The sequence below is a fragment of the Siphateles boraxobius genome, unplaced genomic scaffold (genome assembly GCF_051911475.1).
Source record: "Siphateles boraxobius isolate OS27281-9 unplaced genomic scaffold, OSU_SipBor_1 130, whole genome shotgun sequence".
NCBI classification, from domain to species: domain Eukaryota; kingdom Metazoa; phylum Chordata; class Actinopteri; order Cypriniformes; family Leuciscidae; genus Siphateles; species Siphateles boraxobius.
Window position 1 is genome coordinate 8,051,800 of NW_027508734.1, and position 27,228 is coordinate 8,079,027.

At 37.8% G+C, this 27,228-nt stretch overlaps 4 protein-coding genes and 1 long non-coding RNA gene across 6 annotated transcripts in view; 1 reads left to right on the forward strand and 4 right to left on the reverse strand.

Moving 5' to 3' along the window:
• Positions 1-9,652, reverse strand: part of LOC143736908 (amino acid transporter heavy chain SLC3A2-like) — a 12,350-nt gene extending 2,698 nt beyond the window's left edge. Inside the window, exons 1-7 of the mRNA XM_077227698.1 lie at positions 9,333-9,652; positions 8,997-9,159; positions 8,517-8,696; positions 8,184-8,371; positions 2,097-2,270; positions 1,505-1,593; positions 1,189-1,319 (exon numbers count right to left, since the gene is read on the reverse strand). Coding sequence (XP_077083813.1) covers positions 1,189-1,319; positions 1,505-1,593; positions 2,097-2,270; positions 8,184-8,371; positions 8,517-8,668 — 734 coding nt within the window. The 5' untranslated portion in view covers positions 8,669-8,696; positions 8,997-9,159; positions 9,333-9,652. The remainder of the gene's footprint in view (positions 1-1,188; positions 1,320-1,504; positions 1,594-2,096; positions 2,271-8,183; positions 8,372-8,516; positions 8,697-8,996; positions 9,160-9,332) is intronic.
• LOC143736914 (uncharacterized) overlaps positions 1-24,807 on the forward strand; it is a 25,128-nt gene extending 321 nt beyond the window's left edge. Inside the window, exons 2-3 of the long non-coding RNA XR_013203599.1 lie at positions 24,008-24,098; positions 24,631-24,807. This is a non-coding gene — a long non-coding RNA (uncharacterized LOC143736914). The remainder of the gene's footprint in view (positions 1-24,007; positions 24,099-24,630) is intronic.
• On the reverse strand, positions 12,040-18,401 carry LOC143736906 (amino acid transporter heavy chain SLC3A2-like). The gene is made up of 9 exons (XM_077227697.1): positions 17,881-18,401; positions 16,744-16,996; positions 16,382-16,569; positions 15,393-15,566; positions 14,736-14,824; positions 13,373-13,503; positions 12,870-13,167; positions 12,721-12,783; positions 12,040-12,613 (listed from the first exon to the last, which is right to left on the reverse strand). Exons 2-9 carry the CDS (start codon positions 16,932-16,934, stop codon positions 12,266-12,268), a joined length of 1,482 nt encoding a protein of 493 aa, XP_077083812.1. The 5' UTR covers positions 16,935-16,996; positions 17,881-18,401; the 3' UTR covers positions 12,040-12,265.
• LOC143736912 (cytidine deaminase) lies at positions 21,240-22,670 on the reverse strand. Its single transcript, XM_077227704.1, has 5 exons — positions 22,327-22,670; positions 21,951-22,061; positions 21,708-21,819; positions 21,561-21,618; positions 21,240-21,460 (listed from the first exon to the last, which is right to left on the reverse strand). Exons 1-5 carry the CDS (start codon positions 22,331-22,333, stop codon positions 21,347-21,349), a joined length of 402 nt encoding a protein of 133 aa, XP_077083819.1. The 5' UTR covers positions 22,334-22,670; the 3' UTR covers positions 21,240-21,346.
• Positions 23,435-27,074, reverse strand: LOC143736911 (transmembrane protein 272). Of its 2 annotated transcripts, XM_077227702.1 has the most exons (7): positions 26,682-27,074; positions 26,474-26,524; positions 26,110-26,322; positions 24,537-25,693; positions 24,388-24,438; positions 24,005-24,196; positions 23,435-23,907 (listed from the first exon to the last, which is right to left on the reverse strand). In XM_077227702.1, the coding sequence occupies exons 1-4, from the start codon at positions 26,722-26,724 to the stop codon at positions 25,467-25,469; spliced, it is 534 nt and encodes a 177-aa protein (XP_077083817.1). In that variant the 5' UTR covers positions 26,725-27,074; the 3' UTR covers positions 23,435-23,907; positions 24,005-24,196; positions 24,388-24,438; positions 24,537-25,466. The 2 variants fall into 2 exon arrangements, with proteins under 2 accessions (XP_077083817.1, XP_077083818.1); XM_077227703.1 differs by lacking the exons at positions 23,435-23,907; positions 24,005-24,196; positions 24,388-24,438; positions 26,474-26,524 and having other exon boundaries at positions 25,153-25,693; positions 26,682-26,807.
• Positions 27,075-27,228: the final 154 nt, after the last annotated feature.

Below are 27,228 nucleotides of genomic sequence, written 5' to 3' on the forward strand. Positions count from 1 at the left end.
CTAAAAATTTTGTGAACATTTGTTAAATGTCTGCTATGTATGTGTATGCTGAAAAAAACTGTGTTTGTACATAGTCCTGGCTGTGTAAATTGGAGAAAAAACTAAGTGAGCAACATGGAGCAACAAAACACTCTTGTAGCCAATCAGCAGTAGGGGGCGTGTCCACTCATGATGGGGAGGAGAGAGAGTGAACCAATCAGCAGTAGGGGGCGTGTCCACTTGTGATGGGGAGGAGAGTGAACCAATCAGCAGTAGGGGGCGTGTCCACTCATGATGGGGAAGAGAGAGTGAGCCAATCAGCAGTAGGGGGCGTGTCCACTCATGATGCGAAGGAGAGAGTGAGCCAATCAGCAGTAGAGGGCATGTCCACTCATGATGGGGGAGGAGAGAGAGTGAGCCAATCAGCAGTAGGGGGCGTGTCCACTCATGATGCGAAGGAGAGAGTGAGCCAATCAGCAGTAGAGGGCATGTCCACTCATGATGGGGGAGGAGAGAGAGTGAGCCAATCAGCAGTAGGGGGCCTGGGGGCGTGTCCCCCTCATGATGGGGGAGGAGAGAGGGTGAATCAATCAGCAGTAGGGGCATGTCCACTCATGATGGGGGAGGAGAGTGAGCCAATCAGCAGTAGGGGGCGTGTCCACTCATGGTGGGGAAGGATGCCAAGATTGATTTGACATTAATTTTGTTGCTTTTTGACAGAACCAAGATATGTTGTTGTCACAGCTGATACATTAATTCTCGCATTCATACCCGAGTTTACAAGTTGGGGGCGTGTCAGTGAGAAATGTGGCAGAATACCACAATAGCTACCACTTCTTTACAACAAAATAAATTAATTGCCTGCACAAAATATGATAGCATTGTAATTTAACCATATACAGTGTAACAATAAAGTTTACAGTGGCTTCGAAAATAAATAAAAAACATAGACTTAAAAACCTTGCTTTGTTTTTGTGTAGTTAATCAAGAGAAATAATACTAGTAATACTTCTACTACACCGCCATCTTGCTTGACAAAAATGAATTCGTAAACACGACTTCCCAACTCGTAAATACGAACTTTCCAGGAGGACTTGAACGCACCAATAGTTTGGGTGTCGATTTCAAATATCACGTTTTTCTCAGAAATTGCTTACTGCACCTTTAAGAGTTTCTAGAAGTTCTAAGAACACAACTACAGAGACGTACACTTTTTTATTATTGTTGGTTTGGTTGAATATGACTTGTATAGATGGCCAGTAGTGTGATATTACGATGTCTTCCAGGTCAGACAGGAAAATGCCATCAAATCCTTTAGTCAACCAGTATGCACATGCTTCCTAAAAAATTCAAAAACAATTAAATAGTTAAAAATAAGCTGGTATCATATACTTTTGTATACATGTTGTAATTCTAATATCTGCAATTTTTCTCATACGAGTTTCTCATCTTTTCATCTACCCATATTCTCCGTCCACATGAATAGGGCTTCCTTCACAATTTCCTCTGTCTTATCAGCACTTACTCTGATTTTCTCAGCAACAGTGGTGACATTCTTGAACCAGACTGAGGATTTTTCATAGTTGGGTGTTAAATTCAGCACTATGGAGAAACCTGCGAAAGAGACAGAGAAAGAGACAGAGCAGGGGAAAAAAGGGCGGGAAAAAAAGACGATCATCTATAAAGTTAACACGGGCTTAATGTTTGTATTGTAGTGTTCATTTAATTTCATTTGCATTTAAAAAATCCCTCATTTGCTGAAAATAGTCAAAATTGCAACACTTGGCTCAGTCAGCAAAAGCTTCAGAACAGTCTTTTTACACCGCTAACATAATGTATTTTCAAAATAAAAATAAACCAGTGACTCACTACAGATGTCAATGGAGAACTTGTAACTTGCAACTTGTCATACTGTAGCACAGAAGATCAAAAGACCAATCATAAAATGGCTTCAATGTTTCGATGTCTATTTTAAGGTGTGGATGCTGTAACGAGTATGATTCAAATGTTCAGCTCTTCATTTCATTTTCATTCATAATGCTCTTAGCAAACCTTCAGCGGCAGTCAGAATTAAAAAGGTAATTCTGGATGAAAGGTCATTCAGGGTCAAATGTCACCTTTTTTATGTGCTTTCTCCAGCAGAGATTCCAGTTCATTCTCAGTGCCTACTTCAGATTTAATTGAAGTTAGATTCAGTGTATCCGGCTGGTCTGCTTGCACGCTGTGTATCGGACCCAGAACAAGCCCTTTCACCTTCATCTGGCTCAGATAGTCCAGCTTCTCCTCCACTCCTACAGAGAATGAGAGCACGAAGAAAAGGAAAGATGAGGAGTATTGCACAGCCTGAACACTGGGCCTCTTTTTACATTATGACCACCATGAACTTAAAACTAAAGTAGACATTTGTACTGCCTATAGTACTAATGTAGTAAGCTACTTTACACACACACACACACACACACACACACACACACACACACACACACACACACACACACACACACACACACACACACATATATATGTATATATACATATATATTAGGGCTGGGGGAATATGCGTTAATCTTTGCGATTAATTTGAGAATTTTTAACGCATTAAAAAGAAAAATAACGCAATTGACGCAGCACTTTTTTTTTGCCTCGTTTTAATGACTTCCTGTAGCGGCTGTTATTGTGAGTGTGCCGAACCAAGTCACCCTGTCATGGTCGAGAAGGACAAGGATGGAGTTTTAGGAGGAATGTTTGCATTTTAAAAAAGTTGCCTGATGGCGCGTTTGACAAAACAAAAATGCTGTGAAAATTATCGGCCTAAAATGGCATTTTTGGTTTTTGGCCGAAAGAGAAAAAAGGCCGCCCGCCCCCGTGTTCGGCGATCAGGTTTCATTCTCGCGCAGCTTGTTTAGTAACTTCACGAGAGGATCTTTTCCGCTTCGTGTGTGCGGCGCGCTCTCCGTTCCGCGTGCGTGCGTATGTGTGTGTGTGTGTGTGTGTGTGTGTGTGTCGGCGCGCAGCGCTCTTTGCTCAATGTTCCGCTCCGTGTTTGCGCTGCGCGTTCTGCTCTGTAGATCACGGACCAAACGCTTAAATCATGTTCTGATCACGCACTGGAAAAGCAAAGTCCGCTCAAATAACGTGACATTTCTTAGTAGTTCTGTTTGCAATAGCCCAGTGTTGGGCAGTAACGCATTTCTGTAACGCAGTTACTTTTGACAGTAACTCATACTGTAACGCATTACTTTTTAAATAAATTAACTCAGTTACCATTACCATATGGTGCGTTGTCCGTTACTTTTTTAAATTAATTAATTTTGGCTGAAGTGTAGCCTACAGCCTAACCTGTTTGCAGCAGCGACGCATTGTAGGATTGGTGGTAGGGTTGCTTGCCACCCGTCCCTTTACAAGTAAAATGATGCGTCCCGTATCAAATCAATAAGGGAAGCGATTTGTCCCGTATTTTACATAAGGCCCACACATAGCCTAGTTGGATAAAAACATAAGGATTTACTATACTAATAGCAAATAGCCTATAAAGAAATAAATTTCACAATAATGTTACATTATGATTAGATTCAAATGAATTTTGTCCATTTTCTAAGCTTAGAAAATGCACATTTACACGGGTATAATATATAGGCTTAAATTTTGTTTAGTAATTCTGTGAATTACACTGCGCAAACCAAAGTAATACTACCCACCGGATGAAGAAGGGTTGGCTCTCAGTCTCCACAGAACAAAATATTTATTTTTATTTTATTTTATTTAGTGTTCGCATTTATGTGGAAGAAACAATGTTATGGATGTGACCGTTCTCCGTACGTGAGCGCTCTGAAAGCGGCACTAAAATATGCTTTAAAACTTTCAAAGAGACATCAAACAGAAAGCACAAAACCTTTCTTTAAAGTGAATTTCGTTTTGTATTAATTGTATCTTAATTTTAATCAATGTTACATCAACCAATTGCCTGGATTTAATAAATAAGAAGTAAATATAGCAGACGATAGATAATCACGAAACGGAGGCACCAGCGCGTGAACAGGAGCTCGTCTCATAAATGAACCGAAACTCGGCGTATAAGGTAACCTACTTGCCTCACAGACATGTCTACTTTTAAACAGAACAATTCAAAACAAACAGACTGCTCTCTGCTTATGTAATCCGTATGAAATGTGCATTACTCTCTGGCGCGTCTACTGCGAAGATCGCGAGTCAGCATAGCGAGTTGCCTCAGAAATCCTTGGGATGTATTTAGTTTGTGCTGGTCTGACTTAAACAGAAAGTAATCTTTAAACACTATTTTATTTAAGTCAGTTTTTTGTTTGTGTAGACCATAACGCATAAAAGAACATTAATGGGAACATTAAAGAATGTTTTTTATTAAAGTAACTAAAAAGTTACTTTTAACAGTAATGCATTACTTTTTGGTGTAAGTAATCAACAAAGTAATTGAGTTACTTTTTGAATGAAGTAACATTCTTATAACTGTAACTAGTTACTATATCTTAGTAACTAGCTCAACACTGAGCCCTACTGAGCTGGTATAGCCATGCTGGGCAACAATGGTAAAATTACCTACTCTGATCACATGCTCTGGTAATAATAGCTTTGTAGGACTATACTTTATTTTAATAATTCGTCAAAAAAATTCATCTGTTAAATCTGAGCATGTTGCATGGAACTGAATGAAGAATAATATATTGATGTTTAATATTATTTTAATATTATTTTAACTATTTTCTGTCCAATTTTTGTGGCATTTTTCTTTTTTTCCTTTTCTTTTTTTCCTTTTCTTTTTTTTTCTATGTTGTTTAATTTAATTAGGTGATTCTACATTTAAATATTGATGATTACAAGCTTGGGGGAAATGCGATTACTCACAGCTAATTGTGCGATTAATAGTAAAACATTTTAATTGATTCCCAGCCCTAATATATATACACCTTTTATATAGGCCTGTGTCAATTCAGATATATAAGAATCAAAATGAATTTGTTTTGGCTACTGCATGTTTATATGTGCAGAAGGGCTGCCAAATTAAAATTAGAATTTTGAATATTCTTCTAGTTTAAAATAAAAATCCACATTAGAATGCAAAAACGATGCGTCCGAATTGTAGGTGTGCGTCATGCAGCCTGATGCAAGATGTGTGATGATCATGTGCGGGTCGTTGTTGCGTTTTAATGTTTTTCTTAGCCTATCCAGTTGAATGCATTGGCGCTGTTGCGTTGTTAAAGGTGCAATGTGTAAAAAATTTTAGTATCTACTGAAAACATAGTTATGGATGTCATATTGCATTTCTGTTAATAGTGTATAAAGAACTTGCATAATAAACCGTAATGTTTTTATTACCTTAGAATGAGACATTTATATCTACATAACCGCGGGAATCCCCTTCTATGAAGGTCGACATATTGTGACGTCATGTTTCTACTGTAGCCGACAGCGAACAAACAGCGCTACAGAGCGCGTTTCGTCACTACCTTGAAAGAGAAGCAGCAGAAAGCTAGAAGATAGCCATAAACACCGTGAGTAGTGGCTTTTCCCTTGTCAGTGGTGTAAAATATGTAGTTGGATTGTTTCATGTAACTTAATTCTTCTCCCTCGCTGTGTTATGGCTTTGCTATGTGGGGATAAATGTGCTGATAACGTACATGAGACAGCTGATTAGTACTCTTGTCATTGACCGTAAAACAGTTACAGGAATCACCAACCCGTCGATCTTGGAAGCATTTTAAGTCGATCGCGAAGAGTTTTCAAAATCAGAGAAAAAAAGCCTATTGTGTGTAGTAAGTGCAGCTCAGCCACAGTAACAGCTCATGAGCCAGCTAAACTTTTACTTTCCTGTTAGAAACAATATATAGTTGCATAGTTTCATGTGGTTCTTCTCCCTCGCTGTATTATGGGTTTGCTGTGTGGGGGGCAATGTGCTGGTTACGTTTGTGAGACAATCAGCTGATTACTATTATTATATTATATATTAAGACTCTTGATCCTCACCTGACTATGGCTTTGTAAACTTTATCCATGATGTGGTTTATAATGGACTGTGGTACAGAAACAGTGACAATGTTACACACTCTTACTTAGTGGTGGGGGAAAAATCGATTCTGTTCAGTATCGCGATATTTTGCGCACGCAATTATATCGATACAGTAGCGCAAAGTATTGCGATATTTAATTATAAAATTATCTGTTTTACTTTCCGGTTTTCTCAGAGTTTACTCTGATCATTTACATTTGCGTATTACATCCACAAGGTGGCGCTTGTTGCGGTGCTTTGTTGTCGTACATTCGACAGCAAATTCAAATGAAAATGGCTTCAGTATTACGGTTGTACACGCCGCTCCGCATCTTTCAAATCGAAAGTGTGGGTAAATTTCGGTTTTATGATTATTCTCAGGTTTATGTTACTCTATTATGTCTGCTTTATGTTACTCTATTGTATTTAAATAATTTTAAGTTATGTGCTGGGAGCTCAGTGAGTTTTGTTTGTTTCATATTAAATATTACCTGCTCCGTCTTGTCTGTCAGCGCGTTGTCATTGTCCTCTATTTTTCACTGCTTGAGAACATGGGTTGAAATCGCCCTCTAAACCCTCATTCACTAAGTTAGGCCTATTCCCTAAAGTTAACGTTAGTCCACTAATACTGTTCACTTGAAGGAGTGAATGAAAACGAGTGAGCGACAGGCGTTGAGCGTACATAAGCTGTACATTCGTTAATGCAGTGCAATGTGGGACAGAGACGCGATCTGACACGCGTCCCATTTTCTCACAAATCTCTACGTTTATTTAAATAATTCAAGATTGCTCTTATGAGAACACTCGACAAAACTGACATTTTGGCATAATTTGTGTGTGTTATGGTTTGTTCAAGCCCGAAAGAGAACTTGATACTGACGCGCGTCTTTTCTGTGGGTCGTGTGTGTGTGTGTGTGTGTGTGTAATACAGGCAGGATTTAACGGATACTGCGTAATTGCGTTAAACATTTTTAACGCTTTAAACTTTTTTTTGTTTTTGTTGCGGTGCCGCGGTGGGCAAGTGATGAAACCAGTGTTGCAATGTGTCCCGAATGTTCAAGAACAAGTTTTTCAGTTTTTGCACTTCAGTTAATGTGTAGAAGATAATGTTTACAGAATTAAATGTGACATTTAAAGTGAGGTGAGTGGTCTTATTTTCCTAATTTTTTGTAATGCCTTTGAATAATATGGGGGACGTGAATCGCAATATCGCAGAATCGAACCCAAATATCGCAATACTATCGAATCGTCACATTTTTGCCAATTCCCACCCCTACTCTTACTCTGGCTATTCTCTGCTTGTTCAGGCGACGATATGTTTGTCCAGTTTCAGGCACCGTAGCTTCTTCGAAAGGGAGGGGTGAGCAGTGTGCAGAGCCCTCAGTGCAACTCGCAGCCGAACCACTAGATGTCGCTAAAAATCACACACTGCACCTTTAACTAAAAACATTGCAGAAATGGAGACGCTCAGTTCGGAGAAGATCTTGGTTGAGTCAAAACCGTAACCAAACCGTTCACGCAGAACAGATTTTCCGCGTCCCTTTTCCATTGATTTCAATGCAAATATGCGCTAGACGGAACACTTTGACCATTGCGCTTGATTTGCGTCTCGCACAAGAGAGCTGCGTGTTTAGAAGACATGTAAAGTTGAAAGAAGTTTTCGAGATGTTGTGGGTTTTTTCCCCCATTCTACTGCATCTCTTTTTAAATGCATTACTACTCTGTGCGATCGGCTCTTTGTAAACTGCACATGAACAGGTGCATGATGCTGTTTTGTTCATAATTGTTTTAAATACAATTTACGAAATTATTTTGGATTATTATTTTGATCATTGCGCCCTCTTGTGGCTTGTGGAAATGTTTTTTCTTCCTAACTGAAATTATGCAATTTTAAATTAGAATATAATTTAAATATTAGTAATATTTAAGTATACAGTTCGAATTTAGTTTTTCAGCCATTTTGACAGACCTAATATGCAGTTTGCAATTCCGTAATACACTGTATAAAACAAGGCTACTGATCCAATAAACAAACAAAAAAATCACCATAAGCTAAAAACAAACAATTTAAAACCTTTAAAATTGTTTCATGCTGTGATTTCTCTAAGGCTTTATAATTGTTATTCAAATAATACACATGGACGTGGGGGATGAAAAAAGAAGATGATATTTCCATTTATCTCACCTTTCAGTCCATTGTCAGAGAAAGCGTTCACGTCAGATATCTGGTACAGAAGACCTTCGTTCCACCAGTTCATCTCAGGAATGGGTTTACAGCGTGGAGCCTGTACTATGATCACTATTGCTCCAGCTAACATGCCGACCCAGCCGAGCCAGAACAGAACCAGCAAAGCCCAACGAGTCCGAACCCACCTGTAGAAAATATGCAAATGATAGAGAGATAGAAAGATACAATGATTGATTGATAGATAGATAGATAGATAGATAGATAGATAGATAGATAGATAGATAGATAGATAGATAGATAGATAGATAGATAGATAGATAGATGGCTTACCCAGCTGTACCAGCGATTTGAATTAACTCGTCTTTGGAGAGGCCGTACTTCACTCCAGCATTCTCTGGGACCGTGACCTTCACGCAGCCGTTGTTTTCTCGGGTCATTAGCTGTTTTGCCTGATCAACCTCCTTCAGTTCTACGTCCTTCATTTCTTTTCTCTGTTAGATTGTCAAAATACTGAAAAAAAAACATTCAAAGCAAAAACTATAGTTACTACAAATTCATTACATTTTTAGGCAACAAATGGTTACCATGTATGTGAACTGCTTTTAAGTGAAGTTTATTAATTATAGGCAGCCATGAAAGTTTAATAATGAACAGACCATAAAAATCATTCTTTTAAACAATACAAAGCACTGTAAACCAAGTAGAGTAATAATAACTGCTGCTGTCATAGCTTCAATAGTACATTATAGTTTGAAAACATAGATTAAAACTATAATAAATTATAAAATAAATAATACAAAAACAAAATACCTGAAGATTGCTCAGTTAAATATCTGCGTAGAGATCAGGCGAGTCGTCCTCAGTGTTGTCGGACAGAACACAGTGGTTTGGTGGTCAGTTCACTTTTATGAAGACGACTTCATCTGTTCCCGCCCCTAAAAGCCAACAAGTGCACACAGCACTGGAGGAGTGACTGTACAGAACCAAATAAACCACAGAAAATACAAGCAACTTAATAAAATGCGTGTTTAAATGTCACGTGTTACCTTTGTGTTCACAAACAACGACTTTTTTTATTTTGGTCAGGCAGTGTAAGCATACCTAAGCAAACCTATTCCCACAAACACTTGCTTTTAAGGCACTTACCACCAAGACAGAACCAGACACAGAGCGGATTTTTTTTCTATTGCAGGAAGATGTAAACGTTCTCAAAGACACTTCTTCCCTTTCTCCTTCCCTCAGTTTAAGATGAACAATAGCAGCTGAGGGGGAGAGGAAGAGTGAGGAGTGCGGTTTGTTTTCTCAGCTCTGCACGGGGTCCTGAGGTTCACAGATGATCTGCAGGGGTCTGGGTGGACCTTCCTAAGCCTGTCTGATGCTGATCCTGCTCTCCAGAACCTCTTTCACACACACACACACACACACACACACACACACACACACACACACACACACACACACACACACACACACACACACACACACACACACACACACACACACACACACACACACACACACACACACTCCAACCAGATGGAACTGCTCTATTTTTTCCCCAAGCGTGTTTATTGTTTCTGTTGTAGGCTTTGAGGAGTCGGTGTGTTGTTTGAAAAGACACAGGATTGTGCTTCATTCCAATGTAGGTCACTAGTTTTCTCAAAGTACGGTAAGAAATTTTTTTTGGGAGATGTAAATAGTATGCATGAACATAAAAATGTATGGTAAAGTTTATCTTAATTCTTTACCTGGAACATTTATGGATATTGGGTGAAAACAAGAATTTGTGTAATTTGAGAAGTTGTGTAATTAAATTGTGAATTTGAAATAGACAAAGTATAATATGATATAGTGTTTTACTATTATCCGGTAAGTATTGTAAAAAAAAAAAAAAAAAAAAGAAAGAAGAAGAAAATATTGTTTTTACAAGACAACATGTATCCCACTTTTAAATTGATTGGGTTACATTTATTTTAAAGTGTCCGTATTATAGTGTAATTATACAATTTATTATATTATATTAATTAATTATATTATACGTTTACACTTTTTAGTTGTCAAATGGGCAAAGTGTAATTGTGGACACGTGCGTGTTCATTTTCAGGTCACCTTGATTATTTCCAAGTCAGGCACGTTCCTGGATCAACATATTTTGTTGATCCTGAACAACATTCCTGCCTGAAAATGTAGTCCTAACCTTTTCCTTATCCCTATCCCTAAAATCAGAGGAAAATGATAGGTGAGTAATACTGATATAGAAGCACTCAACCCTGGTTTAAACTTGTCCCTCAGATCAGATGTGATTCTGATAGGAATCTGGTTGATCGGAATGTTGTTCCAGGATCAAGAAAGATGTTGATCCAGAAAACATGTTGGATTTGGTAAAATCAAGTTCACCGTTAATAAAATGCCCTCTAGTAGTGACCAACTGACCAATACTGCCATTTACAAGCCTTTATTTATGGCCTGGGTGACTAATTGGAGATGGAACGTTTCGTTACTTAGCATTTTTAATGTACACCATTCAAGCGTTTCAAATGGGTCCAGTTGTGGCCCACATCTTCCTTCTTCTGGCCAACATAACGAATGACAGCGATGACTCAACCTGAGTGTGGCTGGCAATATCATACATATCTGGGCCACATCTGGGCCAACTATGGCACATGGCTCAGTTCTGGCAGTGGCAAAGGTCACATGGGACACACAAAGCAAACCATAACTCACACTAAAACCAGCTTGATGTATGTGGGCCAAATACTGCCCATGTGACTTTTGTCGCTTCCAGGACTGAGCCATATGTGCCATAGTTGGCCCAGATGAGGCCCGGGATATGTATGCCATCTGGGTAGGGTCAGTAAGATTTCTGAAAGAAGTCTCTTCTGCCCACAAGACTGCATTTATTAAATCGAAAATACAATAAAAATAATAATAAAATAAATAACAAATATTATTAATTTTATTTTTTGGGATTGTTTGATGAATAAAAAAAAGTTTAAAAGAACCACTTATTTTAAATACAAAGTTCTGTCTTGAAACTCTAGATGGCGCAGGCTGATATCTCCTTAACTCAATCTGCTTGCAATCACGTCATTGTATATAGGCCACAGGTGATTGGTTCCTGCTGTATCAGTAGCCAATGAGCTCGCAGCTCAACCTTCAAATACTTGGTCAGCTTTTGCTGTAGCAGCGTGCTTTCAGAAACCCTCCACCTTCCCCAGCTCCACCTGTATAGATCCGCTACGGGTAATTCATGTACGCTGTTGTGCAGCAGCAGCATGTCTTGCTTGCTCACAACAGCAGCGTGTCGTGCATGTATGTATTGGCAGTACCAAGTCCCGTACTTGCTCTGCAGCGTAGCGGATATATTCCACCAAGACTAAACAAATCAACATTGCCAGATACATTACCATGACAAACACTTGAGTTTTTATGACAGAAATATAATTATTTGTAACAATTTAAAAGTCTACTACTGTCACTTTTGATCAATTTAATGCATCCTTGCTGAATAAAAGTAGTTTTTTTTAATCTTAGAATTCAATCATATGAATTGTAGTGTACTTTTGTGTTTAAATATTTGTATGCATGAAAGATTTTTCTGTTAACTATATTGTATCTACAAAGTAAAGTCTTGTTTTAATAATTAATATAATTTAAATATCTGATCAACACTTCAAGATATTTCTTCTATCCATGTTTCCTGCTTTATGATTAAAATGAGGAATTATGGTCTGTAACAACAAATACCGGTAAGTAAATATATTCAAGACAGAACAATTTTCTTTTGATATACTGTAAGCATTAACCACACCAGTGCAGGAAAGTGGACAGTTTCACACAAAAACAGTAGCCATTTTTTTTTGTTTTTTATTATAGCAGATTTATTATATTTAGATCTACATGTCTCTCTATTCTACAACAACTGTGACAATTGGCCTTTCATTGCTTCAAAATTAGTGTCCCTAAAATCATTCCTATAACTTCAATATAAACTTTTCTACTCAATAGACAAAGTATTTCCATTTGCACAGTGTTGACTCTGATCTGAGACATTAAGGAGTGCGTTTGTGTGTGTGTGTCTAACCAGGATAAGGATAAGACAACAGAACAGCCTGTTTGGGCCCAAGCTCTAGTTTCTCTACTGACACCTTGTGATCCACGGCTAGATTCACAGCATCTGTGGTGAGGCGAACCTGAGCTTGAGCCGGCAGGTCACTATTAGTGAGCTTCATGGTGACTGAGTCATTTCCCCAGTTTAAGGCGATCAGGAAGCGTTCGCTCTGATCCCAAAGGCGGAGAAATGCTAATGAAGTGGCTGAACTGTAAAGACGGACATATTCTCCGTGCAGAAGCGATCGCTCTTTTCCTTTCAGATCACTGAGCGCTTTGAAGAAGTCACGCACTGTGGTACGCTCTTCCTGTACAGCCTGAGTCAGAGGAACGAAAGGAAGAAACAGAGTGTATGTGTTTTTAAAATCCGCATTTACTACAGTGATGTGAACAGAAATGTGAAAATGCAATAATGTAAATGTACCTTTGCCGTTACATTGGCATCTTCTGCTTCACTTTCAAAGTCCCACATTGCTTGAATTTTCTCCTGTATGGGTTTAATTATGTCAACTTCATGAATAAAGGAAAGGTTTATAGATATCTTGCTTGATTTTCATTGCACGCTCCACTCACCCCTGCCTTGAGTCCGATCTCGTCTCCCGCGCTGAACACAGGAGTGCCGGGCAGTGTGAACAGCAGTGTGTGAAAGAGCCTCACTGGCACTGCTGGAGATCCTCGAGACCGTCCACGCAGACTCCAGCCCAGACTCGTCTGCAGGTGACCAGAGTACAGCGTCTGTATCGCCTGTGCCTGTCTCACGCCGGACTCAGCCGGATCGGCCAGTTCAGTCAGGAGCAGGTCAACACCTGAGCGGTTCAGCAGGAGAGAGACTTCATCCACAGGGAGACCGGTGACTGATCCCATCAGAGCTCTGAGAGTGATCAGGAGAGGGAGAGTGAGGTTTAGGTAAGGGGAAACTGTCAAAAAAATTGCATTTTACTCTGGAAATTCTGGAAGTGTATTTTCTTTCATCTGTATTCACTAGCTGTGAGCAGTATCCCATTCTGTCCACCAGGTGTCTCTGTTTAACTAGTTATATGACCCCATGTAGTTCTTCACTAGCCACAAGCACGTACGTTTTTTTGGTCTCCTCAGTTTGGTTGAATATGCTTTGAATAGACGGCCAGGCTTCTGTGTTTACGATGTCGTCCAGATGAGACAAGATGATGCCATCCACCCCCTTACTGAGCCAGTATACGCATGCTTTCTACAAAGAAGCCACAGAATGCATCAAATAAATATGTGTATATGGCATTGATTAATAGAGTACTGAATTACACTTTTTTTTTTAGTTTCAATTTACACTGCCGTTCAAAAGTTTGGGGTCAGGAATTTCTTCTGCACACCACGGCTGCATTTATGTGATCAAAAATACCGTAAAAACAGTAATATTGTGAAATAGTATTACAATTTTAAAAAACTGCTTTCTGTTTTTATAGATTTTCTTCATGTAATTGCAAAGCTAAAATTTCAGCAGCCCATTCAGTGTCACGTGATGCTTCAGAAACAATTCTAAGGCCCTGTTTACTACACCTGGTATTAAAGATCGATCGGATCTCAAGTAGACGAGGGAGACACATTCCTGTTTACACCTGGTGTTTTAATCCGTCTCTTTTGTCCACTTTCAACCACTTCTGTCCTGATTTCTTCGAGGGGAGGGTCTGTGGGCGGGTAAATGTGTGGACTTATTCTGATCTCTCAATTTAATGGACAAAATAACTAAGCTCAAGCAATTTACACATGAATGCGCCCGGAGACGATGAGCTTCAGTTTCTGCTCTAACAGCCGAACGCTGTGAGTGTGTTTAGAAATCAGGAATGATGAGAGATCATTGTGTTTGGTTAGTTTTTCATCTTCAAACCAAATTTGGGTCTTTAGCTGACAAAGCTTAAATCCCGTCTGGGCAGCGCTTCTGATAATGTTACACGTTATGTCAGTAGACGGAGAGAACACGGTCTTTTGTTGTTGTTCACATTAGTGTTTACACTATGAAAGCAATCCGGGTGAAGGGGTTTTCGACTACATCTGGAAGTGGTGGAAAGTGGACAAGCTGAAAACGTTTCAGGCCCCGTTTACACCTGTATTTAGCGTTGTGATCCAATTGATGAAAACGCTTGGTGTAAACGGCCTAATATGCTGGTTTGATGCTCAAGAAACATCTCTTGTTATCATCAATGTTAAAAATGGTTGTGTTGCTTAAGTATTGTTGTGGGAACCGTGATACACTTTTTTCCAGGATTCTTTGAGTAATAGTTCAAACAGCATTAACTAAAATATGTCTTTACTGACACTGATAAAAAAAAATGACCCCAGACTTTTGAACAGTAGTACTGCTATGCTGATATCAGAAGAATTTTTTTTCCCCTTCCCTGCTTGGTCTCAAAATCTTGTTGCCTTTTCTCTCATCAATAAATCTACCCTCCTCTTATCAGCACTTACTTTGAGTCGCTCAGCAACATTAGCAGCACTGTTGAACCAGACTGAAACTCCCTCATAATTGGGTGTTAGATCCAGCACTATGGAGATTCCTGAGAGGAAGAGAGGAAAACAAGGAAAGGAAGAGGGGGAGAGTTAACAAACCAGAAGGCTGTTAAATGACCTTTCCTGAGTTTATCCTTCCTGACAAAACCAAAAGCCTAATGTTTGCATTGTATGATGCCTTTATTTTCTGGAAACCACAGTGATGTTCCTGCTAGATCCACACAACGGTGTTTGATTTACTGTCGGTGTCAAGCCAGTCCTCCATGTTGACACTAAAATGGTACAATATCTATCTGTGAACTGCCAGGGGAACATACAGATTGTTTGTGAGGTGACACAGTTCTGTATATTTCTATATATTTCCAATATAAGGAACTAGTTAAAATAATGACACTAATTGTATGAAAAACCTTTAAAATGCCACGTAGTCAGGGTAAGAGGTCAGAGGTTAAACTGACAATTGTTTCATACATCCTTCCCCAAAAACAGAGCAGCGGGATCTTAATGATAAGGTCTATTCCAGTGACTTATTTTGTGATTTCAAAAAAGATCCATATGTGACGAGGCTGATATTTTATTAGAAAATAAACAAACATAGTAAACAAGTGAGGTCACCTTTTCTGTGTGCTCGTTCCAGCAGAGAAGTTAGCTCGTATTCAGAGCCAAAATCAGGGTTAATTGAAGTTAGCTCCAGTGTATTCGGCTGGTCTGCTTGCACAGTGTGTATCGGACCCAGAACAAGCCCCTTCACCTTCATCTGGCTCAGATAGTCCAGCTTCTCCTCCACTCCTACAGACAGAATGACAGTTAGAAGAGTTAAAAAGAAGAAGAGGAAGTGAATGAGAGGCCATCAACATCAGATAAGTTGCTTCCTTTTAGTCCAGCCACAGACTTCAGAACGGTCTTTTAATTATTAATCTGCTTTGATTGATTAACCACAGTACTGTGCACAGCTGAAGATATCAGGGTTTAAGGTCACTGTACTTGATTATCTTAATTTAGTGTGTGTGTGTGTGTGTGTGTGTGTGGGAGAGTTTGAATACTTGCGCAATATCACAATTACAAACTCAGCCAAAGTTGTGTTTAGAATCTTGCGCAGATCAGCACATGTTTCCTCACATGAGGAGTCACAAGACAGTCAGCATCAGCAAATCTGCAATTATTTCTACCCCCAGTTTCACAGACGAGGCTTAAGATAGTCCCAAACTAACATGCATGTTCGCGCTGTTTTATTGCACTTGCACTGACATATCTTAAAATATGTCTGAAGATGCACATCAGTAATGTTTTTTTCTAAGGCATGCATAGCTACTTAAATGCCCTTATTAAACTAAGGCCTAATCCTAGCTTAATCTAAACCCTGTCTGTGGAACCAGGCCTTAGTGTTTTATCTTAGCAGAGAGCCAACATACCGGGACTTTCATGTGCCTGTTGTCTGAATTGTTTATTAAAAAGTGTTATAGATCATTATTAAAGTATTATTTATCAAGAGCGTACGAAGTTGAGAGATCATGGCAAGATGTGTTCCCATTTTTTTTTCAATGATTAACACAAATAGTAAGCAATTTGCAAATGACTCAGGCATTAAATGGAGACATTCTCACCTTTCAGTCCATTGTCAGAGAAAGCGTTCACGTCAGATATCTGGTACAGAAGACCTTCGTTCCACCAGTTCATCTCAGGAATGGGTTTACAGCGTGGAGCCTGTACTATGATCACTATTGCTCCAGCTAACATGCCGACCCAGCCGAGCCAGAACAGAACCAGCAAAAGCAAACGAGTCCGAACCCACCTGTAGAAAATATGCAAATGATAGATAGATAGATAGATAGATAGATAGATAGATAGACAATAGATAGATACTTGCACCTGATAGATAGATAGATAGATAGACAATAGATAGATAGATAGATAGATAGATAGATAGATAGATAGATAGATAGATAGATAGATAGATAGATCGTACCCAGCTGTACCGGCGACTTTCATTAACTCCTCTTTGGAGAGGCCTGTAAATTTGACTTCTGTGTCTTCAGGCACTTTGACCTTTACGGAGCCATTCTTTTCCGTGCCTGTCGGAGTTTCTCCGGTCATCGGCAGTTTTTCCTGATCCATCTCGTTCAGTTCTACGTCTTTCATGTCGTCTTCTTTATTCATGTTTGACGGTGATTTCAGAGCTGTCTGTTTAACCCTCTGTGGAACTACTTATGAAATCACAGCTAGAAAAAATAAATGACATTATATTTTACATATATTTAAGACTAAAATCAATTTCCAAAATTAGTTTTCAAAATGTCCTTTTTTAGGGTTTCATCATTTATAATTGATTTATTTAGGGTAAATTATTTTTCACTATCATCAATACTTTCTGGAAAAGTACAGCTTTTTCTCCCGGTCTTCTTTAAAACTTACAAACATCAACCTAAAACAAAGACAAAAAGGCTATTGTACTGCCTGCCAGTAATGAACACTAGTGCCCGCTACACAGAAAATATGGATCCCCTAAGGACTTTGTCATTTAAGCACAACACTTATATTTTTGGTCTTTGAGTTATTGATTTACAAAATGTGCATGAAAAATGCCCAAAAACTTAAGAAAAACACATTTGGATGTACAATGATATTTTTAAAATTGAATTTATGTATTTCCTAGTCTAAAATTAGCTCACAATGGAGCCTTGACAGCATGTGACCTAATGTGCTAATGCTCACTTTCTTGTTGCCAAAAGTGTCAAACACATGGCTAATAGATTATGATTTTATTGGCTGAAGGGGAGGTCATATGTTAAAACTAACCTGTTATTGATTAATTTTATTGTATTCTAAATGCAATTTTCTCTGTGTAATTTATAGAAGGTAAACGGAAAATGACGATTAGCTAATAGAACCTCTAAAAGACTAACTCAAAACAAACAAACACATATATGTCTTAATAAAATCAACAAAAAAAGAAAGATTTTAAACGCGTTTCAAATTTCCTTGCAGAATCTCATATTATTTATACGGCTACTTTTTGCATAATTATGTTTTTATAAAAGTGGCCTATGTTAAATCATGTAAACACAGAATAATCCTAATGAATGAATAAATGAATGAGACATACCTGCAAAAAGAATAAGCTTCCGTTTCAAGCAGGACTCGCGCCGTAAAACTCCACAGAGACCAGATCTGGTGATCAATCCAGAATATATAGTGTCGACTCCACTTGCATCCGCCCATTCACTATCTAAGGAGGAACTCCAAAGTAACTTGGAAAAAGATAAGACTTTAATAGTCTTCTGCGACGACATCAAAACTACACGCTTTTCTAATATACCCTACTGAATTTGCATACTGTTCAAGAAGTTACACTACAATCACGACTGTAATACAATCATAGATCCTAAAGAGCCTCCACCTTAAATCTTCCCTCCTGATCGAGCGCATCATTGAGCCTGAGTTCACGTGAGTGAACTGGAATTCAGCCTGAAAAAACATCCCCATGAGAACCCATACAACTCTCTCTGATGAAAAAGAAAATAGTTGAGGAGTAAAAACGCTAAAAAAAATTAAAAATTCAGAGTAGCCTAATAAAAAAGTGCTTACTCATAACATTCAGGCAGTCTTCTTAAGACCCTGAACAGCAATAGCCATAAAGTGCAATGCTTAAACTGTATTTGTTGCACAATCATGTCATAAAACATTGGGTTGAGCTTTCTGTAACAAAGATCCTGCACACAAAGGCTGAATGATTTGATCATGATAATGTCTGTTAATAAGAGACAGATCTATCAAAGTAAGTTTTCCCCTAAACAAACATTAGAAATAAGATTGCATGGGTAAAATTGAATATTTTATTGCTATAAGGTTAAACTACTTTTGCTCCTTTTGTTAAACTACTAAATGTTAAAAAGCCAGAAGCCAGTCACCGATGCGTGCATGATGGGTTGTTTCATGTGAATATAGGCTAAAACACAGAGGTTTAATTTTATGTCCGTTTTCTTTTATTTTCCAGAGGTTGGCTGAAAAAATACATGCCTATATCCCTGCTTGCTTTACAATGGAAGGAGGGAACAACAAAAGTGTGTGATTTATAATGCCACATACTTTCCATACTTGTTGTCGGCTTGACCAACGTTGTGCAATGTGCAGTCAGTCTCTTTATCTCATGAATGTAGTTTTCATAATTCCTTTCAATAGCAATCTCATCACAATGAACATTGTACTTGCAACTCTTTACAACGTCTCTCATTAGTCCTCGATTTTTATTTTTAACAGTTATGTGGTTGTACAGCAAATAAATAGTCGAAAAAATTCTCTCTCCCACCAATGTTCACTTTCCCTCTCAGCCAACCAAGAGAACAATGTGTGTGTGTTTTCCCCATGTGACAGAACAGTATGTTGGCCCCTTCTGCCTCACAGTGAGGAGAATTTCAAACAGTCCCGGGGCAGCAGGGTCACAGGGATTACCAATAACTCTCTCTGTACTGGGAGACTGTCTTTTCCGAACTCTGCTTTAAACATCCTGTAGTGGTCTAATCTAATCCGCCTGAGATTGTCCATAAATTCCTATAGATTATGTTTTATGCTTGAAAAGTTCATAATTACACTGCTCAGAAGTTTGAGGTCAGTTATATTTTTTTATGTTTTTGAAAGAAGCCTCTTATGCTCACCAAAACAGCATTTATGTGATCAAAAATACAGTAAAAACAGTAATATTGTGAAATATTATTACATTTTAAAAGAGCATTTTTCTGATTTAATATATATTAAAATTGAATTTAGTCCTGTGATGCAAAGCTGAAATTTCAGGATCATTAATCCAGTCAACTCGGTTGAAATTGTTCACGCGACACGAAGCGACATGATCCCATTCATTTTCAATTGATGGCTGGCGACTTCCGTTAGAAGTCGACAGAATGTCAAGCAACGCGAGTCCGGTGACAAAAAATGTAACTTTATGCAAATGAACAGCGACGGGGGCCCCTAGAATAGTCCCCACCTTTCGCCCCGCTAGTGATGGCCCTGCCCTCACAAAACAAAAACAGTGACGGAGTGAATGAAATTGCAATTTCACTCTCTGACAGTAGGTGGCGCTTATTGAACAACAGCATTTCCTTGGTTACCGCTGTACACAAAGCAGCACTAAGCTTAGAAACGGGTATTGGGAGGTAGAAGAAAAGAAAATGCCTTCAAAACTTTTCTGAAGACAGTCAGTTTCCTTCAGAGATACCGTACATTCATATTGACCCCCACCACCAATTCAATATGTATTTTGTTCTTCCAATATTTTGAGCATCACAAACAATGAGTTTCCCGGCCAGGTACAGAATCGGGCAAAAAAAAAGAAAAGGTTGCCATACGTTTTTGAAGTAAAAACCGTTCGGTCCCGATTTATGTCCGGTCAATCGATGCATCTCCAAAAAATATAATTGTTTTTACAGTTGAAATCAGTTGAGTTGATTAATATTTTTTATGGAAACCATGATACATTATTATTTTTTAGGATTCTTTGATGAATAGAGAGTCCAAAACAGAAATCCTTTGTAACATTATAAATGATTTTACAGTCACTTTTCAATTTAATGTGTCCTTACTGAATAAAAATAAATAATTTCTATTAAAAAAAATCTTACGTACCCAAAACTTTTGAGCATAGCATGTGAATTAGGTCAACCAACAGACATCCATCTAAGGCGACCATTTTAATTCTCTGTAGGTCCTTATAATTGCACAATTTTATACTTTTGTCAAAAAGTATAAAATTATGTTAAACCATTAAACCTGTCTGTATGCAAAACATACATTCTCTAAATAAACAAGTGATAAAAGGTTTAGACAATCTTCTAAAAAATACAAGTATGTCTACAATACAAAGTTCTGTCTTGAAACTCTAGATGGCGCAGGCTGATAGGTCCTTAACTCAATCTGCTTGCAATCACATCATTGTATATAGGCCACCGCTGATTGGTTCCTGCTGTATCAGCAGCCAATGAGCTCGCAGCTCAACCTTCAAATACTTGGTCAGCTTTTACTGTAGCAGCGCGCTTTCAGAAAGTCTCCACCTTCCCCAGCTCCACCTGTATAGATCCGCTACGGGTAATTCATGTACGCTGTTGTGCAGCAGCAGCATGTCTTGCTTGCCATTGGCAGTAGCAAGTCCCGTACTCGCTCTGCAGCGTATCAGATATATTCCACCAAGACCAAACGCCATGTACATTACCATGACAAACACTCAGAGAGTTGTCATGATAGAAATAAAGTTGTTTCAAAAAACTGCTTTTTCAATAAAGTTGGTATTCAATGAAACCTATTTAAATATCATTGACCATTATTATGTATGCAATACATTTGAATGGCTTGTGTAATTCCAGGGTGTGCAGTGCTCTCTAGTTGGGTCTGTCTGGGATCATGATGGGACTGGAATGACCTTCAACAGTAACACAGACCAGGGTTAGCTAATGAACAAACTGTTCGAGAATAGACAGTATATTCACATTTTAATTATTCACAGTTCCAAAATTCAGATCAAAAAGGAAATATTTTACAAATCTAAAAAGCCCACATAAATCAATTTTAGGACAGTGCGCTCAGATCTTTTGCAGGTGGGCAGGGGTGAATGCCAAAGGCAAGAGCTCTCTTAGACTGGTCTTCTTATAGGTCCCGTCTGGCTTAGTGAGGTAAACGTCCCATTCAGTGCCAAACTAATACAACACAGGGTTGGAGAGAAGGATGAAAAAAATTAAGAGAGAAAGGCCATGATGTTCAAAAGAAATGACTGATACAATATGAGCACAGCCATACCTCCATTAATACTTGTCGACATGCACCACATGGTCCTACAAAACTATCTTTGATATCACTGTTGGTCAGATGGAAAGAAGAAAAATAAAAATTATCAGTGATTCAACTGGCAAAATTTCAGTATTTGAAATATATGATATAGCCTACCATGTCACAGCTATGGCTGTAAATCTTCGGTATCCTTCCGCGACCGCTCTCTGTATCGCAGTTCTCTCCGCGCACACGGTAAGGCCATAGGAGGCATTCTCAACATTACAGCCTAAAACAAATGATGCTGGATGTCAAGATCACTATAACAGCATAAGATGATAAAGAGCTGAATATATGGCAGATAAAATGTGGTTGAATCGTGTTGCTTCAAAACAAACACGAACAAGTGCGTCTGGTTACCCGTGATAATGGCGCCCCCTGTTGTTAAAATGGCAGCGCCGACTGGAAACCCACTGTACGGACAGTAAGCCATTTCCTGTGCTTGCAAGCATTTAGCCACTAGTTCCGCAACTTAACCCATAAAACAACAAAAGAGGGAATAACAAAACGGGACAAGACAAAAGCGCATCAAAACACCGCAGCAATGATACCGGTGTTTACAATGCACCTTACCACAAACAATGAGGTTATGCACTAAGTATGAGGGATGCATATTGCAAAACAGTTTACTCAGGTTACTTACATATGCCAAACATATCAACTCAGTCACGTGCACTGCAAAGCCGCGTTAAATGTGGCTATTTTACATGTACTATTGGATTAAATGTTTACCTACCAGCCATGATAACTAACCGTCTCGTTTCGCTGGACTAGATAGTATAATGTTTTTTTTTTTTTTTAAATATAAAGCAGTTTGATGAACAATTGTTGTTGACTTCCCAGGAATAATGATATTTCTGGGACGGGTGCTGTGACAGGTTGTTGATGATACATGTGTTGTGGGCGGGGCAAGCAAACCTAACAACCTATCAAAGACCTCCTTGCTAACAACCCTCCCATAAATTATTCAATCCGGTAACACTTTATTTCGATGGCCCACTTTAGACATTCTAACTATTTATTTTGATGTTCCCCAACAGACATTCTACTGACTAAGTAACTTTGCAACTACATGTCTATTCTACTAACATCTAATATCCTAACATTGCAGTAGACTCTGGTAGTATTAGTTGTCATGTAGTTGCAAAGTTACTTCTAGTTAGTAGAATGTCTAAAGTGGACCATCGAAATAAAGTGTAACCCTCAATCATATTGGGGGGTTTAAAAAAAAAAATATATATATATAATTGATGGCTTTTATTGTTTTTGATTGATGTATTTTGATAGTTATATTTATACTATATATTATATTTATCATGTAAAAAGTATATAAAGAAGTTAAAATGGCAAAAAAAGAGAGAACGTGCTTAGAAGCAAAGCAAGACATGGTTATTATTTAACAGACCTTTCAGGCTTTATATAAGTCTGTGTTTTGATTACTTAAAGGGATAGTTCACCCAAAAATGAAAATTCTGTCTTTAATTACTCACCCTCATGTCGATCACTTTATTTGATGAACAGATTGAATTAAAGGCTTTTATTTACTTCATTCTCATGTTACGGATCACGTTTGAGCTTCAGCAAGAGGTTTGTTCTCGCGCGTCAAGCAGGTTCGGTTGAGCTTGTTTATGTTTGCTAATCATGATTGTTTATATGCGAATAAAAGCTTAAATTAAATCTCTTCATAGATTTATCATATGAAGCAATCGTGTCTCTTCAGAAAATTTGTAATAAACCCCTCAACTCATGTATTAGGCCTAGTTTTACAATCTCTTTATGAACTTTTTGAAGTGTCAAAGTGTCAGTTGTGTAGCTGTCAATGGAGGTGCAGAAATCTCTCCGAATTCATTAAAAAGATCTTAATTCGTGTTTGAAGATGAACAAAAGTCTTGCAGGTTTAGAACGACATGAGGGCGAGAAAATGATGACTGGATTTTAATTTTTGGGTGAACAATCCCTTTAATTTGCAACTCTCAAGCAATGTTTAATTATTAAATAAAAACATCCAGATATTTATTGATGAAACAAACACAAGAAAATCTCTTGTAACAAATGATTAAGATATATTAATGATACAGCACATTTTCAGAGAATTACAGGCCTGCATCTTCATTTTAACATGCAGTTCTATCAGTGCAGACAACAACAGTACAGTTATACAAAATGGTGTACATACAAAAGACAAACAGTATGGACACACAGAGAAAGCATATATTGTTGAACCAAAATGCAAACAGATACAGAGTTCTATGACAGTGGTTTCCAGTCCTGGTGGAGTCATTATTGGGAGGATATATGGAGTAAATCCAGTAGGTGCCTGCAAGAACAACATGCGACCATCATTTACTTTAGTTTCACTATCATTTATATATAAAATATTTACTGGACCGTCAATAACTATCTCTTTCCCTCACCAGCAATAAACCAGCACACAATGAATACACAGAGCATCAAGCTGAAGGCAGTGCAGAAGCGAGCCAGCGGACGGTCATCCAAAGTGTTCCTCAGGTATATGAGCAACAGTAAAAACAGACCAGTAGCCCCGATCACAGTCATATAGATGGGGAGCTTTGGTTGAACAGGGCACTCGTGAAAATGGATTGTTCCTAGAAACATTCATCCAAACAGTGTAAAAATCAGACTTACAGTGGTGCAATAAAACTTCTCACAGACAATTCTTGATTAAAATCAAGCATTTACAGCGTTCAAGATTGTGATTTTACAATGGATTGTTGAGGAGGTTAAACTAATCATCTTAACAATATATTTTACGTTGTAAATGAAAACTGCTCTTTACCTAATCCAGTAGCTGTTATTAAAATCATCCACGCAATCATGTTAATAATCACTGAAAAAAAACAAGAAAATGAATACTGTTTGTTTTTTTATTGTAGCTTATTAGTTATTGGAAAAAACATATAGCCTTAACTTTCTTGATATTCTTACCAATGAAAGATTTTCTGGCAGCTCTCTCAGTAGTGTCCATTTCTTTAACGACAGTCCATAAAAATGTGAACTATCTCTTATTAATTTGCCTCAGGCTGTCAAATATGAGGAGGACCCCGGAGTGAGCTTCATCATGAAGACGTGAATAGGACTGAACTGAGATGCTCTGAGTCAGTATGTTTTCACAGTTCTGTGGTCCCCAGACTTGCTAAGTATTTTTGAAACACTTCCTTTGGTGAAATGTTGAGAAACTGTTTTAGCCAACCCAAACCGAAACATAAAAAACACCTATTTTTGTGTGTGTGTTGAAAAATCTGAATGTTTTGAGTATTATACACTGCAATTAACATATATAGCCTATTTTATTTAGTAATTCTGTACAGTACCTTCAAGGCTAGGCCTTTATTTTGAGCTAGATGGAAATACAGTATACAGATAAACCCATGATCTTGGCATTATATATCCTGTTTTCTACCAGTACAGGGCACAGAAAAGCACCGTTGAGTTTTTGAGAACATATTGATAAAATGACGAATTGAAGTTGATTTGAATAAAGCATCTGCCAAATATAAAAACAGTAACACTTTACAATAAGGTTCATTATTTAACATTAGTTAACTGCCTTAGTTAACATGAACTAAGAATGAACAATACTTCTAAAGCATTTATTAATCTTAGTTAATATTAATTTCAACATTTACTAATACATCAGTAAAATCAAAAGTTGTATTTGTTAACATGAGTTAATGCACTGTGTGAACTAACATGAACAAACAATGAACAGCTGGAGTTTTATTTACTAACATTAACAAAGATAAATAATACTGTAACAAATGTATTGATCATTGTTGGTTCATGTTAGTTAATACATTAACTAATGAACCTAATAAAATGTTACCATAAACTACTTTAATACTTTCCAAAGAAGTCTTATGCTTGTTGCTGAGAGTTTGAAGCCGATGACTGTGGTCTTTGACAAGCATTTTGTACACAGATATAAAACACTGAAAATCCAATACAAAGCAACAGGACAGCCAGACAGCCATAGCAGACTGTGTTCAACCAGAACGCAAAGAGGTACAGAGTTTTGTTACAGTAGTTCTGCTCATTTATTGGGTCATAACTGGGACGATGAACAGAGTATATCCAGACACTCCCTGCAACACAGAGAAAACATTTTTAGTTCAGCTAGGCCTATATATTTTTCTGATATCTGTGAAACTCTAACAGCTATGGCAATTTTCTATTTTCTCCCAATATTTTCCTATTTAAGTTAAAGGTAAGCGAAAATTGTGTAGCTGCTAGATATCGCCAGATTTTTGTGACAACTCCAGATCCAACTTCCACATTTTTGTATTCCCCGCTCAATAGGCCCAATCCGAAATGACATTGACAATATCCTCATTCACTATTCCCTAAATTAGTCCACTAATATATTTCACTTAAAGGACCGAATACAAACGAGTGAAAGAGAAAGTTTGACCCCTCAGATACATTTTTCCATTGTTCTTTCTAAAAAATATCTTCACCCCCCCTCTTATGATTCCCATTTGACAAATTCACTACCACTCACCTGTAATGAACCAGCAGACAACAAACAGGTAGAGGATGAAGCTGACGGAGATGACCAGCAGAGACAACAGCAGCATTTCAAAGGTGTCTTTTGCAAGCAGACCATAGAACAAGCCTAGGCTCACTATCAGAACAAGCAAAACAAATACACCAAATACTATAAGGTAGACCGGGATGTAAGGCTGGACAGGACAGTCTCTCAGAAAGTAGACCCCTAAAAAAAGTCAAACATAAAGAGCAGAGTACAAGTATGTGAATGTTTCTGTCAATATTACACTGGAATGCATTATTACGCATACATTCTTTGTTTATAATGTTTCTAGCAGAGATAACAGTGAATAATAAGGTAAAAATACATGATTTACCTATTCCAATTTCTGAAATTAAAACCCCCAGTACAACAATAGTCAGTATCACTGAAAAATGAAAAGATTACTAAGACAAGAATATGTTTACACAATTTGCCAAGTATACAGTGAAACAGGACATTTGGAAAATCATATATTAGCTTAGCATAGATTAAAAAAAACAAAAAAAACATTTTCTTAACATGATTGTTAATACGATTCTTACCAAACAGTGATGTCAAAAATGGTGATGGCTTTGAATTGTCCATCCTTAGAATATCATTGTTGATGAATATGTACAATGACTGCTTTAAGTTTAAAAAGAAGTTAAATAGGACATCGTAAAAGTGTATAAGACATGAAACAATGCAGAGTACATGTATAAGGGCTAGTAAGATTTAATATGTTAGATCGTTTCACTTCAACTAAAATGTTGAGAAAAGCTTCCTCTTGCGTCTCCTATGACGGTTAAAACCGTCTAAATGTGTTGTGTATGCGCTAGTGTGCACCTCATAACTTTAAAAAGAAAAAATTGATAGTAATTTCCAATATTTCCTAACTGACTCAGTCAAACTCTGGCGTAATGTTGTTACAGCATGTGCAACCATGTTTGCTTAACCAAAACAATTGGATCAATGTATTATTGCAGTTTACTATAAAAACAGCACCTCGAGACAATCTTTCCTAAAATCACCAACAGAAATAACAACACTTTCCTTTTAAAGGCATTCTTTTATTCAGCAAGAACGCGTTAAATTGATTATAAGTGTCAG